At 36.6% G+C, this 19,920-nt stretch overlaps 1 protein-coding gene across 1 annotated transcript in view; it reads right to left on the bottom strand.

Annotated features, from left to right (window-relative positions):
- The window catches only part of SATL1 (spermidine/spermine N1-acetyl transferase like 1), an 18,476-nt gene extending 2,334 nt beyond the window's left edge, over nucleotides 1-16,142 (bottom strand). Inside the window, exons 1-5 of the mRNA XM_006726920.3 lie at nucleotides 15,436-16,142; nucleotides 13,058-13,109; nucleotides 7,447-7,527; nucleotides 6,930-7,031; nucleotides 6,324-6,364 (exon numbers count right to left, since the gene is read on the bottom strand). Of these exons, the coding sequence (XP_006726983.3) occupies nucleotides 6,324-6,364; nucleotides 6,930-7,031; nucleotides 7,447-7,527; nucleotides 13,058-13,109; nucleotides 15,436-15,990 (831 nt within the window). The 5' untranslated portion in view covers nucleotides 15,991-16,142. The remainder of the gene's footprint in view (nucleotides 1-6,323; nucleotides 6,365-6,929; nucleotides 7,032-7,446; nucleotides 7,528-13,057; nucleotides 13,110-15,435) is intronic.
- Nucleotides 16,143-19,920: the final 3,778 nt, after the last annotated feature.

Genomic DNA, 19,920 nt, shown 5'->3' with positions numbered 1-19,920 from the left:
CTTCAATTTCTTTCATGAGTGTTCTGTAGTTCCTAGAGTAGAGATCCTTTACCTCTTTGGTTAGATTTATTCCAAGGTATCTTATGGTTTTTGGTGCTATTGTAAATGGAATTGATTCCCTAATTTCTCTTTCTACAGTTATATTGTTTGTGTATAAGAAAACAACCGATTTCTGTGCATTGATTTTGTATCCTGCCACATTACTGAATTGCTGTATGAGTTCTAGTAATTTGGGGGTGGATTCTTTTGGGTTTTCCACATAAAGTATCATGTCATCTGCGAAGAGAGAGAGTTTGACTTCTTCTTTGCCAATTTGAATACCTTTTATTTCTTTTTGTTGTCTGATTGCTATTGCTAGGACTTCCAGTACTATGTTGAACAATAGTGGTGAGAGTGGGCATCCTTGTCGAGTTCCTGATCTTAAGGGAAAGGCTCTCAGCTTTTCCCCATTGAGAATGATATTCGCTGTGGGCTCTTCATAGATGGATTTTATGAACTTGAGGAATGTTCCTTCTATGCCTACACTCTGAAAAGTTTTAATCCGGAAAGGATGCTGTATTTTGTCAAATGCTTTTTCTGCATCAGTTGAGAGGACCATGTGGTTCTTGTATCTTCTCTTGCTGCGTTCTATCACATTGATTGATTTGCAAATGTTGAACCACCCTTGCATCCCAGGGATAAATCCCACCTGGTTGAGATGGATAATCCTTTTAATGTACTGTTGGATCTTACTAGCTAGGATCTTGTTGAGAATTTTGGCATCCATATTCATCGGGATATTGGTCTGTCATTCTCCTTTTTGATGGGGTCTTTGCCTGGTTTTGGGATCAAGGTAATACTGACCTCATAGAATGAGTTTGGAAGTTTTCCTTCTGTTTCTATTTTTTTGGAACAGTTTCAGGAGAATAGGTATTATTTCTTCTTTGAATGTTTGGTAGAATTCCTCAGGGAATCCATCAGGCCCTGGACTCTTGTTTTTTGGGAGGTTTTTGATTACTGCTCTCACATGTTTTTGCTGCAACTATTGAGATAATTGTATGGTTTTTATCCTTTCTCTTGTTAATGTGATGTATCACATTGATTGATTTGTGAATATTAAACCACCCTTGCATCTGTGGTAAATCTAACTTGATCATAGGGAAAATTTTTTTAAATGAATATTTGGGTTTGGTTTGCTAGTATTTTGTGATGATTTTTGCATCTTTGTTCATCAGAGATATTGCCTTTAGTTTTCTTGTTTTGTAGTGTCTTTATCCAGTTTTGAAATCACAGTAATGCTGTCTTTGTATAATGAATTCGTAAGCTTTTCTTTCTTTTCCATTTTTTGGAATAGTTTGAGAATAAAAGGTGTTAATTCTTCTTTTAAATGTCTGGTAGAATTCACCTGTGATGCCATCTGGTCCTAACTTTTGTATGGAGTTTTTTGATTGCTTGATTCAATTCCATTGCTAGTAATCAGTCTGTTCAAATTCTCTATTTCTCCCTGATTCAGTTTTCGAAGGTCATATGTTTCTAGGAATTTATCCATTTCTTCTAGGTTGTCCAGTATGTTGGCATAAAATTTTTCATAATACTCTCATAATCCTTAATATTTCTGAATTATTGGTTATTATTTCTCCTTCACTTTTAATTTTATTTGAGTCCTTTTTTTGATGAATCTGGCTAAAGGTTTTCAATTTTGTTGGTATTTTCAAAGAACTAGCTCCTGGTTTCATTTATCTGTTGTATTGTTGGTGGTTTTTTTTTTTTTCCCCTTTTTTAGTCCCTATTTCATTGATTTCCGCTGCATTCTTTGTTATCCTCTTCTTTCTAGTGGCTTTGGGCTTTATTCTTTCTCTGTAGCTCCTTTATGTGTAAGGTTAGTTCTTTATTTGAGCTTCTTAGTTTATCAAGTAGACCTATATTGCTATAATCTTCCTTCTTAAAGCAACTTTTCCTGGATCCCAAAGATTTTGGATCATTATATTTTCATTTTCATTTGCCTCCATGTATTTTTTTTAATCTCCTCCGATTTCTTGGTTGACCTGTTCATTGTTTAATAGCATGTTTGTAGCCTCAAGGTATTTGTGTTCTTTCCAGATTTTTTCTTGTGTTTGATTTCTAGTTTCATATCATTGTAGTCAGAAAAGATGCATGATAAATTTTAATCTTTTTGAGTTTATGGACACTTGTTTTGTGGCCTAACCTGTGATCTGTTCTGGAGAACATTTCAGATACACTTGAAAAGAATGTGTATTCCACTATTTGGGGATGGAATGTTCTGAGTATATCTTTTAGATACATCTGGTCCAATGTTTCATTCAAAGCCACTGTTTCCTTGATTTTCTATCTGGATGGTATATCCATTAATGTAACTGAGGGTTATAGTCCCCTACTATCATTGTATTAATGTCATGTTTTTCTTTCTTTATGTCTGTTAATAGTTGCTTTATGTATGAGATACTCCTATATTGGGTGCATAAATATTTACAGTGATTATATCCTCCTGTTGGCTTGTTCCGTTTGTAATCATGTAGTGTTCTTCTCTGTCTCCTGTTAGTCTTTGTTTTAAAGTTTATTTTGTCTAAGTATTCATACCCCAGCTTTCTTTTCACTTACATTTGCATGGTAAATATCTTTCCATCCCTTCACTTTCAATTTGCATGTAACTTTAGTTCTGAAGGGAGACTCCTGTAGGCAGCTTATCATTGGGTCTTGCTTCTATATCCATTCAGTCACCCTATGTCTTTTGATTGGAGCATTTAGTTCATTTACATTCAAAGTAATTATTGATAGGTATGTACTTATTGCCATTTATTACCTGTTTTACAGGTATTTTTGCTGTTCTTCTCTTACTTTTTTCTCTTGCACTTTCCTTGTCTTTGATAGCATTCTATAGTGATATGCTTGGGTTCCTTTCTCTTAATTTTTTGTGTATCTGTTAGATATTTTTGATTTGTGGTTTCCATTTGGCTCATATATAACATGCATATAGTGTAGCAGTCTATATTAAGTTGATGGTCGATTAAGTTTGAACCCATTCTATTTTTTAAAAAGATTTTGTTTATTTATTTGACAGAGAAATAGAGCCAGAGAGCACAAGTGGAGAGAATGGCAGAGGGAGAAGGAGAAACAGGCTTCCTGCTCAGCAGGGAGCCCGATGTGGGGCTCGATCCCAGCGCCCTGGGATCATGACCTGAGCCAAAGACAGATGCTTAACTGACTGAGCCACCCAAGCGCCCCTTTTTAAGAACCCATTCTAAAAGCAGTAAATTTTTATCCTCCCCCCACCATTTTATGTATATGTCCTACTTCACGCCCTTTCATTTTGTGAATCCTTTGACTTGATATTTATAGATACACTTGGTCTTACTGTTTTTGTGCTTTAACCTCCATACTGGTTTTATAAATGATTCATCTATGGCTTTTTTTGTTTGTTTGTTTGTATTTAACTCAAGTTTTTTCCTTTCATAATTTCTTACTCCTGATTATCATGTTTTCTTCGCACTCAAAGAATTCCCTTTAATAGTTCTTCTAAGGCTGGTTTAGTTGTAATGAACTGTTTTGCTTTTTGTTTGTCTGGGAAACTCTTTATCTCTACTTCTGTTCTGAATGATAGCCTTGCTGGATAGCCATGAAATGAGTATTCTTGGTTGCAAGTTTTTTCCTTTCATCACTTTGAATATATCATGCCGGTCCTTTCTGGCCTGCAAAGTTTCTGCTGAAAAATCAGCTGATAGACTTATGGGATTTCCCTTGTATGTAACTTTTATTGCTTTTAAAATTCTCTCTTTATCACTACTTTATTGCCATTTTAATTATTATGTGTGTTGGTGTAGATCTGCTTGGGTTGATTTTCTTAGGGACTCTCTGTGCCTCCTGGATCTGAATATCTGTTTCCTTCCCCAGATTAGAGAAGTTTTCAGCTATTATTTCTTCAAATAAATTTTCTGCCCCCTTCTCTTTTCTCTTTTTGGGATCCATATAATGCAAATTTTTATTAGGTTTGATGATGTTGCTGAGTTCCCTAAACATGTTCTCATTTGTATTTTTTTTTCTTTTTCCTGTTCAGCTTTGTTGCTTTCCATTACTCTGTCCTCCAGCCCACTGATCTGTTCTTCTGCCTCCTCTAATCTATTGATTTCCTCTAGTCTATTTTTCATTTCAGTTATTAAATTATTCATCCCTGATTGGTTACTTTTTTGTTTTCTATTTCTTTGTTGAAGGTTTTCCTGTGATTTTCCACTTTTCTCAAGTCCAGTATCTTTAGGACCATTAGTTTGAATTCATTATCAGGTAACTTGTTTGTCTCCATTTCATTTAGCTCTCTTGCTGTGGTTTTTTCCTGGTCTTTCATTTGGGATATATTCCTCTGTCTTATTTTGTCTAACCCTCTGTGTTTGTTTATATGTAAGGAAAATCAGTTATGTCTCCTGATCTTGATTGTAGTGGCCTTACAAAGAAGAGGTCCTATGGTGCCCTGTAGCACAATGTCTCCTGTTCACCAGAACCAGGTGCTTCATGGGTGTCTTCTATTTGGTTTGTGTGTGCCCTACTATTGTGGCTAAGCCTCATTTGCTTTCAGTCCAGTTGGCTGCAATGGCCTGCTTTGATTTTTGTGGGCCATATTTGGTCCTGTGCTGTTAAAGGGCCATTCTGTAGCAGTAGGTTTACAGTTGGGCATTGTCAGCAGTCAGACCAAAATGCCTGCCCTAAGCCCAGTTTGCTGAGGCTGAAGTCATACCAGACTGCAGAGTGCATTCCCTGCATTGTCTCCTAAGAGGCTTATGTTGGTGGGCAGTGGCTATAAACAAATCAAATGCTATCCCCAGTTTGTCTCTTAGGGCTGTGGTAGCACCCACCTGCAGGGTGCTCTCCCTACCTTGTACCTTGAGAGGCTTTTATTGGTGGGCAAGGCTGGCAGACCAGATGCCTGTCCCCAGTGCCATGGCTGCAGTGACCCCAAACTGCAGAAGTCTCTCCCTCTGCTACCCCTGAGGTTTTTGTTGGTGGACAGGGCCAGTTATCATATCAAGTGCCTGCCCCCAGTCCATGTGCTGGTGCTGCAGACCCACTGATCAGCAGGGCACTCTCTGCACTGCCAGTTACTAGGTTTGGCTGCTAGGGCTGCAGTCGAACTGATGTGTGGGGTTATCTTTCCCTCTCCACAAGGCAGGAGTCATTTTGGACTGGTGCAGGTCACTGCCAGAGCTGCTTGAATAAGACCTGACAGGAGCTGCTTGGAGAGACTCCTGCTGAGTGGGGTGAAATGGATGGAGTGGATCCACAGGAGAATGTGGGGTGGGATGCATGGTATTAGCAAGGTAGGTGCAGCATACCCCATTTCCCACAAGTATCCAGCTATCTAGGCTGGGAAGTAGGGGTTTGGGGAAGAGAGAAATGACTCCCACCAGCTTTTTTATTCTTGGCATAGTCTCCTAAAGATCCCTGCCCCTCCAGCACATATTCTGAGATTTGTAAGTAAATCTTCATGGATACCCTAGGCATTTTTCATACTGCTGCTTCTGTGTTCTGTCCTGGTGGGGTTGTTTGTTATGCTGTCTCTTTAAGGTTGGGGACTCCATTTCCTATTGCCCTCTCACTCTCAGCGCTAAGCCCCCTGATTTTTAACGTTCCTGGAGTTAAGCCCAACTGGTTGTAAAAATTCGAGAAGTTAAGCCCCATGGTTTTCAAAGCCAAATGTTATGGGCACTTGTCTCCAATGCAGATCCCCCGTGCCTGGGTTGCCGGCTGTGGGGTCTGATCCTCTCCCTTCTGTGTGCTTGTGGTGTCCCTCCCATTTGTGGTTAGTCTCCCCAGGAATCTGGTTCTTGACCTTGTCTCTGCCTCTCCTACCCTTTTCAGTGTGGACTCCTCCCTTTGATTAACTGTGCGATGTCTGTTCTGCTAGTCTTTAGGTCATTTTCTGGGTTGGTTGCACTGATGTGGCTGTTTTCTAGGTGTGGTCCCTGGGACAAAATGAGCTTAGGAGGCTCCTACTCCAACTTCCCAGAAGTCATTTTTATGCTATTCTTATATTCATACCATGGACCTATTTTATAGGTAGATTTGCCTTCTAATCTCCCTCTTGCTTACTTCTGCTTTATAGCAAAGTGGTGTATAGTATGGTTGTGGGTTACATAGAAATCAATTTTTGATTAAACATAATTCAAATATAATTATATGACTATCTGATTTGAAGATCTATTTTAATTGAAATAAAAAATAAGTATGTTTTGAGGTTATGTTCACAAGGTGAGATAAATTAATTTACACCCTGTTAAATAATATTTAATGAAGAAAATGACAACATACAGAATACCAATACTAAATGTAATACATACCTGACTTAACCTCTTCAGCATTTCAGCTCCAATACCTAGACCTTTTAAATAGATAATGGAAAATGACACGAGTTTTAAAAATCCACTTAACAAGTTTTGCTTTAATCTTAAAGAAGTAAAATATGAAACCCTATATGTGGCTGTTATATATTCTTAATAGTTTGTGTTGAAACTCAACTCATGAATGTTTTTAATATCTTCTTCCTAATTGTAAAGTGGTTCCAAAGGTAATAGAAAAGATTTTGGATTTAAAGATTGGTGAAGCAGAAATGAGTCCCTGTCACTCTCATAATATAGTATATTTCTTATTCACTTCCAGACAAAACAACCTAAAATATAAACGCATTTTTTGAAGATAAAAGGATAGCTGTGATAATTTGGCTTATTCAAGCTTTGATGGGAACTAAAAAGAAAGTCATTTTCTAATCTGTGATTGAGTTTTCCCCATATGCAAGGATAACTAGGATAGTGATCAGTCTCATGAAATAGAAGTGAGTTACATAAACTAACTTAAATACCATATTTATAGTGAAGCCCTATCTCTACTCCTTAAAATATGCCATTTTAATTTTTAAACTATAAGTAATAATATAAGTGTAGCTCGACCTCGGTAAGCTTGTATGACATAAAAGTCCTCTAGGTAAAGTAACTTGCCAATCCAGGGGTCATACGTAAAGTAGTACATGGCAAATCCAACAGTCACTTTGCCTAGAAGAGGGAAGAGAAGGTACAATGAGATTAATGCTTTGAATCTTAAGAGTGTTCTTTCCTCTAAAATTGAATATCTTAGTGTTTTCTTTATTAAACTAATAAAAGCTTACTGGACAAAATATCAAACAGTACAAAAAATACATAATGTAGGTTTAGGTCCCTTATAACAAAATCTTAAAAAAAGACAGGCCATCTTTTAATAATGTATATTCTTCCAAATTTTTTCCTATGCATATATGAATACATACCACACATTTTCTGTAAAAAAACAAAAAATAAAAAACAACTAAGTTTATGTACTTATACTCTTCTACTCTGTTTAGTAGTAATTCTGTGCTATCAAATTGTTCTTCATTTTCAAGGTAGAGAAAGTATACCCCAGATTAAATTAGAAGAGGCAGATTTATTTTACCTGATGGTTTTTGTTGATTGTGTACTTCTGCAATTAGACAGTAGAAAAGGGGATTGTCCCCAAAGCCATCTCTGAGTAAATCTGAAATATAAATTCATATACAATATGTTAAAAAGTTTATAATAAAGAAAAGGAAGATGGTAGAGTAGGCAGTACCAGGAATTCATCTCTTCACCTCTATAACTGTACTGGCAGTGAATATTCTGGAACTCTAGAGTTTATTTGAACGCTTACAACTTCCAGAGGACAGCTTGGCTGGTAAACTGCAGTTAATTGTGGTCAAATTCAGCTATCAGCCCACTGGTGGCTTACAAGTTTCCCCTGCCCCCTTGCCTCATGGCAGCAGCTGTACAGATGGCAACATGAATTGTTGAGTGATTGCTGGAGCCAGGGTAGGCATTAGGGGACTTATCCTCCAAATACTGGAGTTCTGTGTTCTGCTCATGGATTGCTACTCTTAATGCTGAGGTGAGAGCTTAGAAGTTGGCCACCATTTTTCCAACCGCCACCAATGAAAGCAGCTTCCAGATGTAAAAAGAGCCACACGAGAATTTAGAAAGCTACTGTGCATGACCAGGGAAACACAGACTTAGAAAAGACCTCAGAACACCTTAAACATTTAACTCAGGCTGATCTCTTACAGAGATACCCTATAACAATAAAAAACAAAAACAAAAAAAAAACAGCCATCCCTGGGGAAGGGGGAGAATTTTATTTCCAGAGTTAACATAAGATTCAAACGTCCAGTTTTCAACAACAAATCACAAGGCATACAAAGAAATTGGAAACTATGCCCCATTCAAAAGAATGAAGTAAATCAATAGAAAACATACCTGAGGAAGCCCACATGTATTAGAACAAGACTAAAACAACTGTCTTAAAGATGCTCAAAGAGCTAAAGGAAAGACAGGCACAAAACCAGGAAACAAATATATGAACAAAATAAGAATCTCAGTAACAAAATACAAATTATAAAAAAAAAAAGAACCCCCACCCAAAATTCTGAAGCTAATAATTATGTACAATAACTGAAGTGACAAATGCACTGTAGAGGTTCAAAATCAGAATTGAGCTAGCAGGAGAAAAAAAAAATAGTGAATTTGAATATAAGACAGTTGAAATTACCAAGTCAGGAACTGAAAGAAAAACAATGAAGAAAAATAAACAGTGCCTAAGGGCTTTGTGGAACACCATCAAATGGGCCAATATACACTCTATAAGGCAGATTCTTAGCATGATAAGAGAGAAGGGAAAAAAGAATATTTGAAGAAATGATGGCTGAAAACTTCCCAAATTTGAATCAGTTAATGTATCTACAAATCCAAGAAGCTCAACAAACTCCAAGTAGTATAAACCAAAACGAGCAACACTAAGACACATAAGCAAACTGCTGAAAGACAAAGAGAAAATTCTGAAAGCAGCAAGAGAGAAGGAACTTGTCATGTACAATGAATCATCAGTAGGGTTATCATCTGATTTCTCATCAGAAACCTTGGAGATGAGAAGGCCGTGAGTTTATCTATTCAAAGTGCTGGGGGGAGCCTATCAACTGAGAATTGTATCTCTACCAAAACTGCCCTTCAGAAATGAGGGAGAAATTGAGACATCCCCAGATCACCACCAAAAACAAAGAAACAAAAACCTGAGGGATTTTATTATCAGTATACCTGCCCTGCATAAAATGCTAGAAGTCTTTCAGGTTGACATGAAAGAAAGCTAGACAGTAACTCAAAGCCACGTAAAGAAATAAAGATAAAAGTAAAGATACCTAGTTAAAGGTAAATGCATGGGCAATTATAAGGGCTAGAGTTATTTTAATTTTGTTTATAACTCCACTTTTTATTTTCTACATAATTTAAAGACAACTGCATAAAATTAGTTATTAATATATGTTATTGGGCACATAATGTACAAAGATGTAACCTCTAACATCAATAACATAAAAGAAGGGAAATGGAGATGTATAAGAGAAGAGTTTTGTATGCTATTGGAATTAAGCTGGTATAAATTCAAATTAGATTATTATAACTTTAGGATGTTAAATGTAATTTCCATAATAACCACAAAGAAAATATCTATAAAATATACACATAAGGAAATCAAAATATTTCAATACAAAAATCAACAAAACACAAAAGAAGGTAGCAGTGGAGGAAATGAGGAACAAAAAGCCTGTATGGCATATAGAAAACAGCAAAATGGAAGAAGTCCCTCCTCATTTACTTTAAATGTAAATGGATTAAATAGTCTAATCAAAAGACAGAGATGAGCATAATGGATTAAAAAAATGATCCAACTCTATGCCGTCTATAGGGGACTCACTTTAGATTTAAACACACACACAGAGAAAGGTTGATAGTGAAAAATAATGGAAAAAAGATATTTCATGCAAATAGTAACCAAGAGAGCTGAGGTGGCTGTAGTATATCAAACATCATAGACTTTAAGTTAAAACTGTTACAAGAGACAAGGAGATTATTTAATAATAAAAGGGTCAATTCACAAAGAAGATACAACATTTATAAACATTTATGTACCAATCAGAGATCCAAACTAAATGAAGCAAATACTGACAGAATTGAAGATAGAAAAATAGCTCTACAATAATAGTAGGAAACTTCAGGTCTTCAATTTCAATAATGTATCCCTGTAAATAATTTGCTAGATTATTTGAACAACAATATAGATCAAATGGACCTAAAAGAAATACAAAGTACACTCCACCCAACAACAACATAATGCACATTTTTCTCAAGTGCACATGGAACTTTGTCTAGGATAAGGCCGTATGTTAGGCCACAAAACAAGTCAATAAATTTTGAAAGATTGAAATCATACAAAGTATCTTTTCCAATCACAGTGGAATGAAACTAGAAATCAACAGCAGAAGGAAACTAGGAATATCACATATATGTAGAAATTAATGCACTCTTAACCAATAGGTCAAAGAAAAATCACAAGGGAAATTAGAAAACACTTAGAGATGAATGAAAATGAAAATGCAACATATGGAACTTATAGAATGCACTGAAAGCAGTGCTTGAAACTTATAGAATGCACTTGAAAGCAGCTATAAATGCTACATTAAAAAAAAAAAAGATCTCAAGCAATAATCTAACCTTATACCTTAAGAAACTAGAAAAAAGGAGCAAACTAAGCCCAAAACTAACTGAAGGGAGGTAATGATAAAGTTTAGAGCAGAGAGAAACAAAATAAAGGGAAAAAGTACAATAGGGAAGAATCAGTAAAACCAAAATTTGGTTCTTTGAAAATATCAACAAATTGAAAACTAGACTGACAAAAAAGAGAGAAGATGCAAGTTAATTAAAATCAGAAATAAAGCAACACTACTACTGACCTTACAGAGATGAAAAGGATTATAAGTAAATACTATGAAATTTACACCAAGAAATTAGATAACCCAGAAGAAATGAACAAATTCCTTGAAACTTACAAATGACCTAAACTGATTCAAGAAAAAATCTGAGCAGACCTGTAACAAGAGTTTGAATCAGTAATCAAAAAAAAATTTCTCAACAAAGTAAAGTCAGGAACCAGGAGATGGTTTCCCTGGTGAATTCTATCAAAAATTTAAAGAAGAATTAACATAATCCTTAAACTCTTCCAAAAAAGTGTGAAGAGGAAGAAACATTTCCTAACTCATTCTATGAGGTCAGTATTACTTTGATACTGAAGACAGGTAAAGACATCACAAAAGGGGCGCCTGAGTGCCTCAGTCAGTTAAGCATCTGCCTTTGGCTCAGGTCATGATCCCAGGTCGTGGGATCTAACCCCATGGCCAGCTCCCCAATCTGCTTCTCCCTCTCCCTCTGCCCCTTCCCCCACTCTTGCTCTCTCTGGCCTTCTTTCTCAAATAAATAAATGGAATATTACTTAGCCATCAGAAAGGATGAATACCCAACTTTTGCATCCTTTCCGGATGCGTCAACATGGGTGGGACTGGAGGAGATTATGCTAAATGAAATAAGTCAAACAGAGAAAGGCAATTATCATATGGTTTCATTTGTGGAACATAAGGAATAGCATGGAGGATATTAGGAGAAGGAAGGGAAAAATGAAAGGGGGAAATCAGAGGGGGATACGAACCATGAGAGACTATGGACTCCGGGAATCAAACTGAGGGTTTTAGAGGGGAGGGGGGTGGGGGGATGGGTTAGCCCGGTGATGGGTATTAAGGAGGACACGTATTGCATGGAGCACTGGGTGTTATATGCAAACAATGAATCATGGAACACTACATCAAAAACTATGATGCACCATATGGTGTGATTTATCCTAGGAAAGAGAGGAAGGTTCAACATAAGAAATCAATATAATACATCATATTAACAAAAGGAAAAAAACACATGAACATCTCAATTGATGCAGGAAAGGCATCTGACAAAATACAATACACCTTCATGACAAAAGCCCTCAGAAAACCAGGAATAGAGGAAAATTCTTCAACATTATAAAGGGTACTTATAAAAAACCGTTAACTTCATGCTCAATGGTGAATGGCTTAAAGCATCCCCCCTAAGATTAAGAAGACAAGGATGCCCACTTTTACTACTGCTTTTCGACATTGTACTGGAAGTTATAGCCAAAACTATTAGAAAAGAAAAAGAAATAAAAGCTATCTAAATTAGAAAGAGGTAAAATGATCTCTGCAGATGACACAATCCTACTGATAAAAAACCTCAAAGAATCCAAAAGAAAGTTATAGCTAATAAAGGCATTCAGCAAATTTGCAATCTATAAGATCAACAAACAAAAGTCATTTTTGTTTCTATACACAAAAAGAACAAACTAAAAAGTAAACTAAGAAAACAACTCCATTTACAGTAGCCCCTAAAATAAATACCTAGGAATTAATATAACCAAAGAGGTGAAATATTTGCATGCTGAAAACTACAAAAAACATTGCTGAAAGAAAAGGACCTAAGTAAGTTGAAAGACCTCTTGTATTCATAGATAAGACATAACATTGTTAAGATGTCAGTACTACCCAAAGTGGTCTAAAAATTTAATGCAATGGCTATCAAAATTCCAGTCCTTATCTCTTTTCACAGAAATGGTAAAGCCCATCCTCAAATTCATTTGGAATTCCAAGTGTGTAATTTTATATGCTTTAATCCTCTCTTAATGTTCATATTTCCTGCCTAAAAAGTTCTAATTCATTGTAAAACACTAGCCTATCCTTTTAACATTGCTGGCTATCAAAATGTAGTGAATATCTTGAAAATAGTCTGTCATTTTCTGTTTATCTATTTCATCCTATTTGGCTACTACCAACGTATTGGGCATTAAATTTACTTTCTTTGAGCAGTTATATTTCTCATTCTACATTTTGAAAATTAGTTGAAGTCTATTGCAGCCATAAGATGTAAAAGCTCTTACATATTAATTTCATACTTAAAAAATGGGGAAAATATAGTGGTTCACTGACAAAGCTACCAAACTAATGTCCTGCACATGTAGGCACTATTAATGGCATCATCTTTGTGTACCAAAGACAGCAGCTTCCACATATCTAGGTACAAGTAGTATGTGTGTGTACATTATGCCATGTTTCTTTTTTTAGCTCTGAAAATACTATAAAACATCTTACCTGTTACTGTTAACTTCACTGAATCTAGCATGTTTTCACAGGAAGCCAATTCCTATCAAAGTAGAGAAAACTTTCAGTTTATGGCTTAATAATAAATTCTTAAGATGATAATCATGAAGTTTTTCTTGAGCACTTATTTATTGAGCATTTATTAACGTAAGATGTCCCAGTTGGTATTAATAAAAGTGAGTGAGAATTAACTCCAGTCATCTAGAACCTTAAAATCTAAATGTATGTCGAGAGAAGATCAACTATGTCAATAACTCACTCAGGAAGATAGGCTGTCCAGGTAACTAGTCTTGAATACAACCAGAAAGGTTGAAGTTAAAAATGTTCCTGAATATTCAAGGTAGATGTCACAAAGTCTATATACAATAAAGCTAGTAGACTTTATGAAGGTCTGTCATGTTTGCCTGTGAGGTGTTTTTCCCAGTTTAACTTTAGACTTTGTCAATGTGGCTTTTCGCTATATCATTTTTTTGCACATTCAAATTAATACATGGTTTGGATCTCAAGTCACTGCCCACTTTCAGATTATTGGAACATAAAGCTCAAAGCTACTTAATTATTACATTCATACCTATGAGTAAATAATGTCTCATGTCTATAATAGTAAGTAATTTAGCTTTTCTAGTATTTTTCTAGTGAATACTCATTAAAATTATTCCCAAGAAACTTCTAGTTTATATTCAGGTACATGAGGCAAGTTTAAAATTAAATGTGGTCAGGAACTCCACAGATACAGGTTCATTGAAGTGGGAGGGTCCAGGGATCTATTTTTCCCTTGGTGATGTTTGGAAAGATAAGGAAGGTAAGTTTTCTGGATAGAGAGATTCACTGCCATTCAGTAATAAATTCATTAATTGCCAGCTGGGTGTCAGATACTAAGCTCCAAAAAGTTTAAGTGTTTTTTCTACATGGAAAAACGTGCTTCTGGAATAATTAACATATTGTGTGTAGTATTTTGATTGATGATCTGATCATGCAGATTAATGCCAGTTAGAGAAATGATATGGGAACTTGTGGGGATAGAATAAAGTAGAAGATATAGATAACCCAGTTCTTACAGATCTGTAATAGGACCTAGCATCATTTCAGCAGATAGATTTCACTAGAAAACGTTTGGTGTTTTATTTTGGCCATTAAAACACATTCTCTGATCAAAGAGAAAGGAACGTGGCCTGATTTAAGGATTTATAGATGATAGATAGATGATAGATAAATAGAAAAAACATAAATTAATATATATATAAAATATATGTATATATAAATTAGTAGATGGAAACATTTTCATTGCAAAACTCTTTATTTTTTTTTATTTTTATTTTTTTAAAGATTTTATTCATTTATTTTGACAGAGAGAGACACAGCGAGAGAGGGAACACAAGCAGGGGGAGTGGGAGAGGGAGAAGCAGGCTTCCCGCCGAGCAGGGAGCCCGATGCGGGGCTCGATCCCAGGACCCTGGGATCATGACCTGAGCCGAAGGCAGACGCTTAACGACTGAGCCACCCAGGCGCCCCGCAAAACTCTTTTTATAAGGTTCCCTTATCTACAACCTGTGCCTTATTCCAGCCTCATATTTACTCCATTAAAAATCTAGGCTACTACTTTTATATGGAATTGTTTAGGCTCTGCATCACATAAGTGATTGTTTGAGTGCCACAGAACTTAAGCACAGTAACCATGGCTATTAGTTTGTCCCTTTTACTATATACTGGGATGATTTCCAGGAAAACCAAAATTACCTCCTTAAAAATGATTTTTTAAATCAGACATTTTTAACCCAACTCCTTGAATTCCTGGAGGTTGTCTGTGGATGGGTGTGGATGGGCTTCAGGAGTCAAAGAACTATCTGAAATTGTATGGAAAATTTGTTCTGGATGAATATTTTTTTCGGCACAATCATTAGCTTCTACATGTAGGTGTGGTCTTAAAAGCAACAAGACTTGCTACCCTAAAATCTTATACATTAATACCTGAAATTCTATTACTGATAGGTCATTCATTTAAGTGAAACATTCCTTTTCTCTAAGATCCTCTTAAAGATAAAATTTCCCTACGACGGACAACATACTAGGTCCCTGAAATATCCATGAATTCATCTCCCCCCCCCCACTTCCTGAGCCCACTACTTTAAGTCAAGAAATTTATGTGTAATTATTTTACATTATTACAACAATCTTTTGATATAGATAGTACTATGATCTTGATTTTAGATGTGAAAATTGAAACCTAGAGAGGTTCAGTAACTTCTAGAAAGTTGTGTACGTGGGTCATAATTAGCAGAGCTAGGATTCAAACCCAACCTATGCCTTCCTTACTCTCAGCCTTAAATTAATGCCATGAAACTCCACAGAACAAGGAGAAAGATGCTTACTTTAATTAGGCGCAAGATTTCTGGGCAGTCATGAGCCTCTGCAGGTCTTACTCGGAAAGAATTCATGCTTGGTTGCCTCATGCCTGATTGGCTTCTGCCTGGTTGGCTTGGACTTGGTTGGTTCATGCCTGCTTGGTTTGTCCCTGATTGGCTTGTTCCTGCTTGACTTGTGCCTGATTGGCTGAGGCCTGGTTGTCTCATGCCTGATTGACTCATACTGCATTGGCTCAGGCCTGGTTGCCTCATGCATGGTTGGGTTGGGCCTGGTTGCCTCATGCTTAGTTGACTTGTGCTGAATTGGCTCAAGCATGGTTGCCTCATGCTTGGTTGCCATATGCCTGGTTGGCTCAGGCCTGGTTGGCTCATACCTGGTTGCCATGTGCCTGGTTGGCTCCTGACTGGTTGTTTCATGCTCAGTTGGTTCATGTCAGGTAAGCTTGTATTTGGTTGGTTTATGTCCAGTTGGTTCGTACCAAATGAGCTCGTGCCTGGCTGGCTCATCCCTGGTTGGTTCATGTCTGGTAAGCTTGATTGTTTCATGCCTGATTGGTTCATGCCAAGTTGATTCATTCCTGGTTGGCTAAGGACTTGTTGACTTATGACTGGTTGGCTGAGGACTGGCTGGCAGATGATGGGTTGGCAGATGCCTGGTTGGCCAGTGACTAAGTATCTTGATGGAGCAGGAGTCCTTAACTACAGCACTGTAGTGGGAGGCTCTAGGATGTTTCTGTTTTTTCTCAACTTGATTCGTACTTTGAGACCCCTCTATCAAGATGAGAATGGAGAAATAAAGGACTACCTAAAGAAGATTATCAATGCCTCTGATTTGCTGGAGTTGACCTCACCAGCGATTACAGCTGTAGGCTTGGCTGGGTTTCAGGTTGTCATCTGGCCTTTCTCTGCCAACAGGCCGGAAGCGAGGGGAAGAAGAAAATGACCCTGGGGGAGTATTACTGCTTCACCCCCTTGCACAGTCACTGCATCATAGTGATGGAAGTCACAATGCTCATATTTACGTGCCTAAGTGCTCCCCCATGTGGTGACGGACAGGGCCTGCTTGACCACCACTTTATTTCGTCCTTTCCTGGAGCTTAAGAGGGTGAAGCAAGAAGCTGGAAGGAGTCTGAGAGCTTATGCTTGGCGTTCTCCCTAAAAGTGCCTGCTATTTTTTTTTTTTAAAGATTTTATTTATTTATTTGAGACAGAGAGAATGAGAGAGAGAGAAAGCACATGAGAGAGGGGAGGGTCAGAGGGAGAAGCAGACTCCCTGCCGAGCAGGGAGCCCGATGCGGGACTCGATCCCGGGACTCCAGGATCATGACCTGAGCCGACGGCAGTCGCTTAACCAACTGAGCCACCCAGGCGCCCAAGTGCCTGCTATTTTAACCACTCAATTCAAAGAGAGTTGCTTTAATTCTGCTTTCCCTCTGCCCCGGCCCTGAAATAATTCACTTCCTATTTTTGTCCTTACTTCCACTTACCACCTCTTTCCCATAGGCATAGAAACTAGAATGCTTAAAAAGGTTGTCTTAATGAGGTGCCCAAGTCTCTAATGCAGAAAATACTTCTTTATAAATAATTAAAAGTAACTAGTTACTATTTATTGACTTATTTTATGACCTAGGCTCAGTGGGAAGCACATTACATTTTCTCATTTAATCCCATAGCAATCCTATTATCCCCACTTCTGCAGAAAATAGTTCAAAAGATTTGGTAAACTAACCAAGGCCTCAACAGTTGGGAAGAGCCTGAATTCAGGCAGAGGTGTATTCAACTCCATTTTCAGGCATTTTACCATCACACTATCCTGCCTCTTACACACACTATGCTTATTCTCCACCCCCATATCTGTGAAATCAAGATTATCTTTTAACCCCATCCTCCCTCACAAGAACCCTTCTCCCATCATTTTATTTGTTGGCTCATTTCCACAATAATGTATATTATGTGAATGGTGCTAAAATTGTTACAGATGGGGTGACTTTTGTTTTTTGATTATACCAGAGAACCTTGGTTGAGGCTATTCTAAGTCTCACACTATTAAGAGCCTTATATATGCATTACTTCATTTAATCATCAAAGCAACTCTGTGAGATATATACTGTTGTTCTACACTTTATTAATAAAAAAGTGGAATTTGAATTAAGTAGTTTATCCAAGTCTAATACATGGCAGAATGGGGACAGAATCCAAAGCCCAGCCCATGGACAGAACAGTAAATAGAACTGTGGGGCCACAATCACCATTTGGCCTATACTGGCTATAAATGGAACCTAGAGGGCCCATTTTCATATAATGACAGGCAAATCAAGTCACATCACAGAATTATGCTAAACCTAACATATATGTAAGTAATTTGATCTCAATCCATTTGTAATAATAATGAGAGCTAAAATTTTATGAACGATTCCTGTGATGTCAGGCATGATTTTAAGGAACAATTTACTTGCATTAATTCATTTTATCCTCACAACAATCCAGTGATGTAGATGATATTATTATGACCATTTTTTCAGGAGACAGATTCAGAGACATTAGATAATCTGACTTAGGTCACACAATGAAAAGTTCAGACAAAATTAGGAAAACCCAGTTACCATTTTGGTTTTTCTGAAATGCCATGAAAGGGGTGAAGGAATCTTGCTGTTTGCTTTTTAAAATCAAACCATTTGCATAATTTATCATGGGGATGTTTGACTTTTTTTTCCTGCTTTTTTAGAGGAGGCACATGTCCAGTTGATCCCTTAAAGAGGTAAAACTAGAAATTACAGTTTAGTGACCTAGCTCTGTTAAATAGTTTCTTCTGTATTTTGGCCCATAAATATTTACATCACTTGAAAGCCATGTTAGGTTTTCATTTTCTTTTTAAAGAATGTTGAGTTTGAGTATTATGCAATTTTGATTTTAAGAGAACACACCAACAATGCATATTCTTGCTCACTTACTTATTAACACAAATTGTCCCATCTTCGGAATACAGAATGAGATTGCCTCCATTAGCCATGCAAGTATCTTCACACTGTAGCTGTAATAACATCAGGGAAAAACTAAGTTGTTGTTGTTTTAATATTTAAACAAAATCTTCAATAATCAGTGTTTGCCACAAGGTGGCAGTGTTATCCAGTTTGGGAACTCAAAGTCTAAATGATTATATTTAATAAAAGTATACATATTAATTTGAGGTTTTTGTCATTTCCAGACCTTATCAGAAAAAATTTTTAAATGTTATTATTAGAGTTAACATACTATTTTATTACAGTCTATGTAGTGAATTACATATGCCAAGACCTGCCAAATTCTAAGATTTCAAACTGCATGGTCTGCTCTAACAAAATGTTTTAAATTTAATATAATGTATAGATCTAAAAATATGGATATGTTTATGCATTAAAATGACTCCAACTCATAACATGCCCTTTTATGAAGATGCTAAGTAAAATCCTATATTCTAAATTCTGACCCTAGCTTGGTTTCATCTAAATGAATATTCACAGTTGAAAAGGCATTTGTATAGTTTTAATCTATAGCAAACAGAATTTAAATTTGTTGGAATCTCCATATACCTCAGAGCCAATATTTTTTTTTCCTATCCCTTTTAATTTCACAGGCTTTTAGTTTTTACTTCTGAAAATGCAAATAAAAAGAAATAAAAGAAAAAGAAAAGGCAGAAAATTGAGTGGACTGGGGGATAGGGGGTGGGTGGGAGGGGTGGAGCTTAATGCAGGGAGCCAGACTAGAACAGAGCTAACATATAGGATATTTTCTGAAATAAAAACTTAAGGTGCTTTGGAGGCATCTATCAGTAAGTACCACTTAATATTTTCATAATATTTGCTATATTTTATTTTATTTCAGAATACATGCTTATTATAAAACATTTGGAAAATACCTGACAGCCAAAAAAAAAAAAAAATACCTCACCACTTTACTTGAGCACACCCAAGAATTTGAAGTTTCTTTCCAAATACCAGCAGCAAATTTCCAATTAAGGGAAAATCATCACTTTGCTTATGCTGTCTCTGCTTACCTGAGGGTGCAGATCTGGGATACATGGCTATTTTGTTTATTTTTTCTTAAGTTTTTATTTGAATTGCTGTTAGTTAACATACAGTATAATATTGTTTCAGGTGTACAACATAGTGATTCAACACTTCCATACAACACTCAGTGCTCATCCCAATAAGTGCCCTCCTTAATCCCCATCACCTATTTCACCCATCCCCCCCACCCAGCTCCATTTTAGTAAGGGAGTTTGTTTGTTCTCTATAGTTAAGGCTTTTTTTCCCCCCTGATTGCTCCTTTGTTTTGTTTCTTAAATTCCACATATGAGTGAAATCCTATGATATTTGCCCTACTCTGACTTATTTCACTGAGCATAATACTCTCTAGCTCCATCCACGTCCTTCAGATGACAAGATTTCATTATTTCTTATGGCTGAGTAATATCCCATTGTATATATGTACCACATCTTCTTTATCCATTCA

This window comes from Leptonychotes weddellii, chromosome X (genome assembly GCF_054177405.1).
Source record: "Leptonychotes weddellii isolate Sample4059 chromosome X, ASM5417740v2, whole genome shotgun sequence".
NCBI classification, from domain to species: domain Eukaryota; kingdom Metazoa; phylum Chordata; class Mammalia; order Carnivora; family Phocidae; genus Leptonychotes; species Leptonychotes weddellii.
Note: the sequence above shows the minus strand (reverse complement) of the source record. Positions and strands in the feature narration are given on the sequence as shown.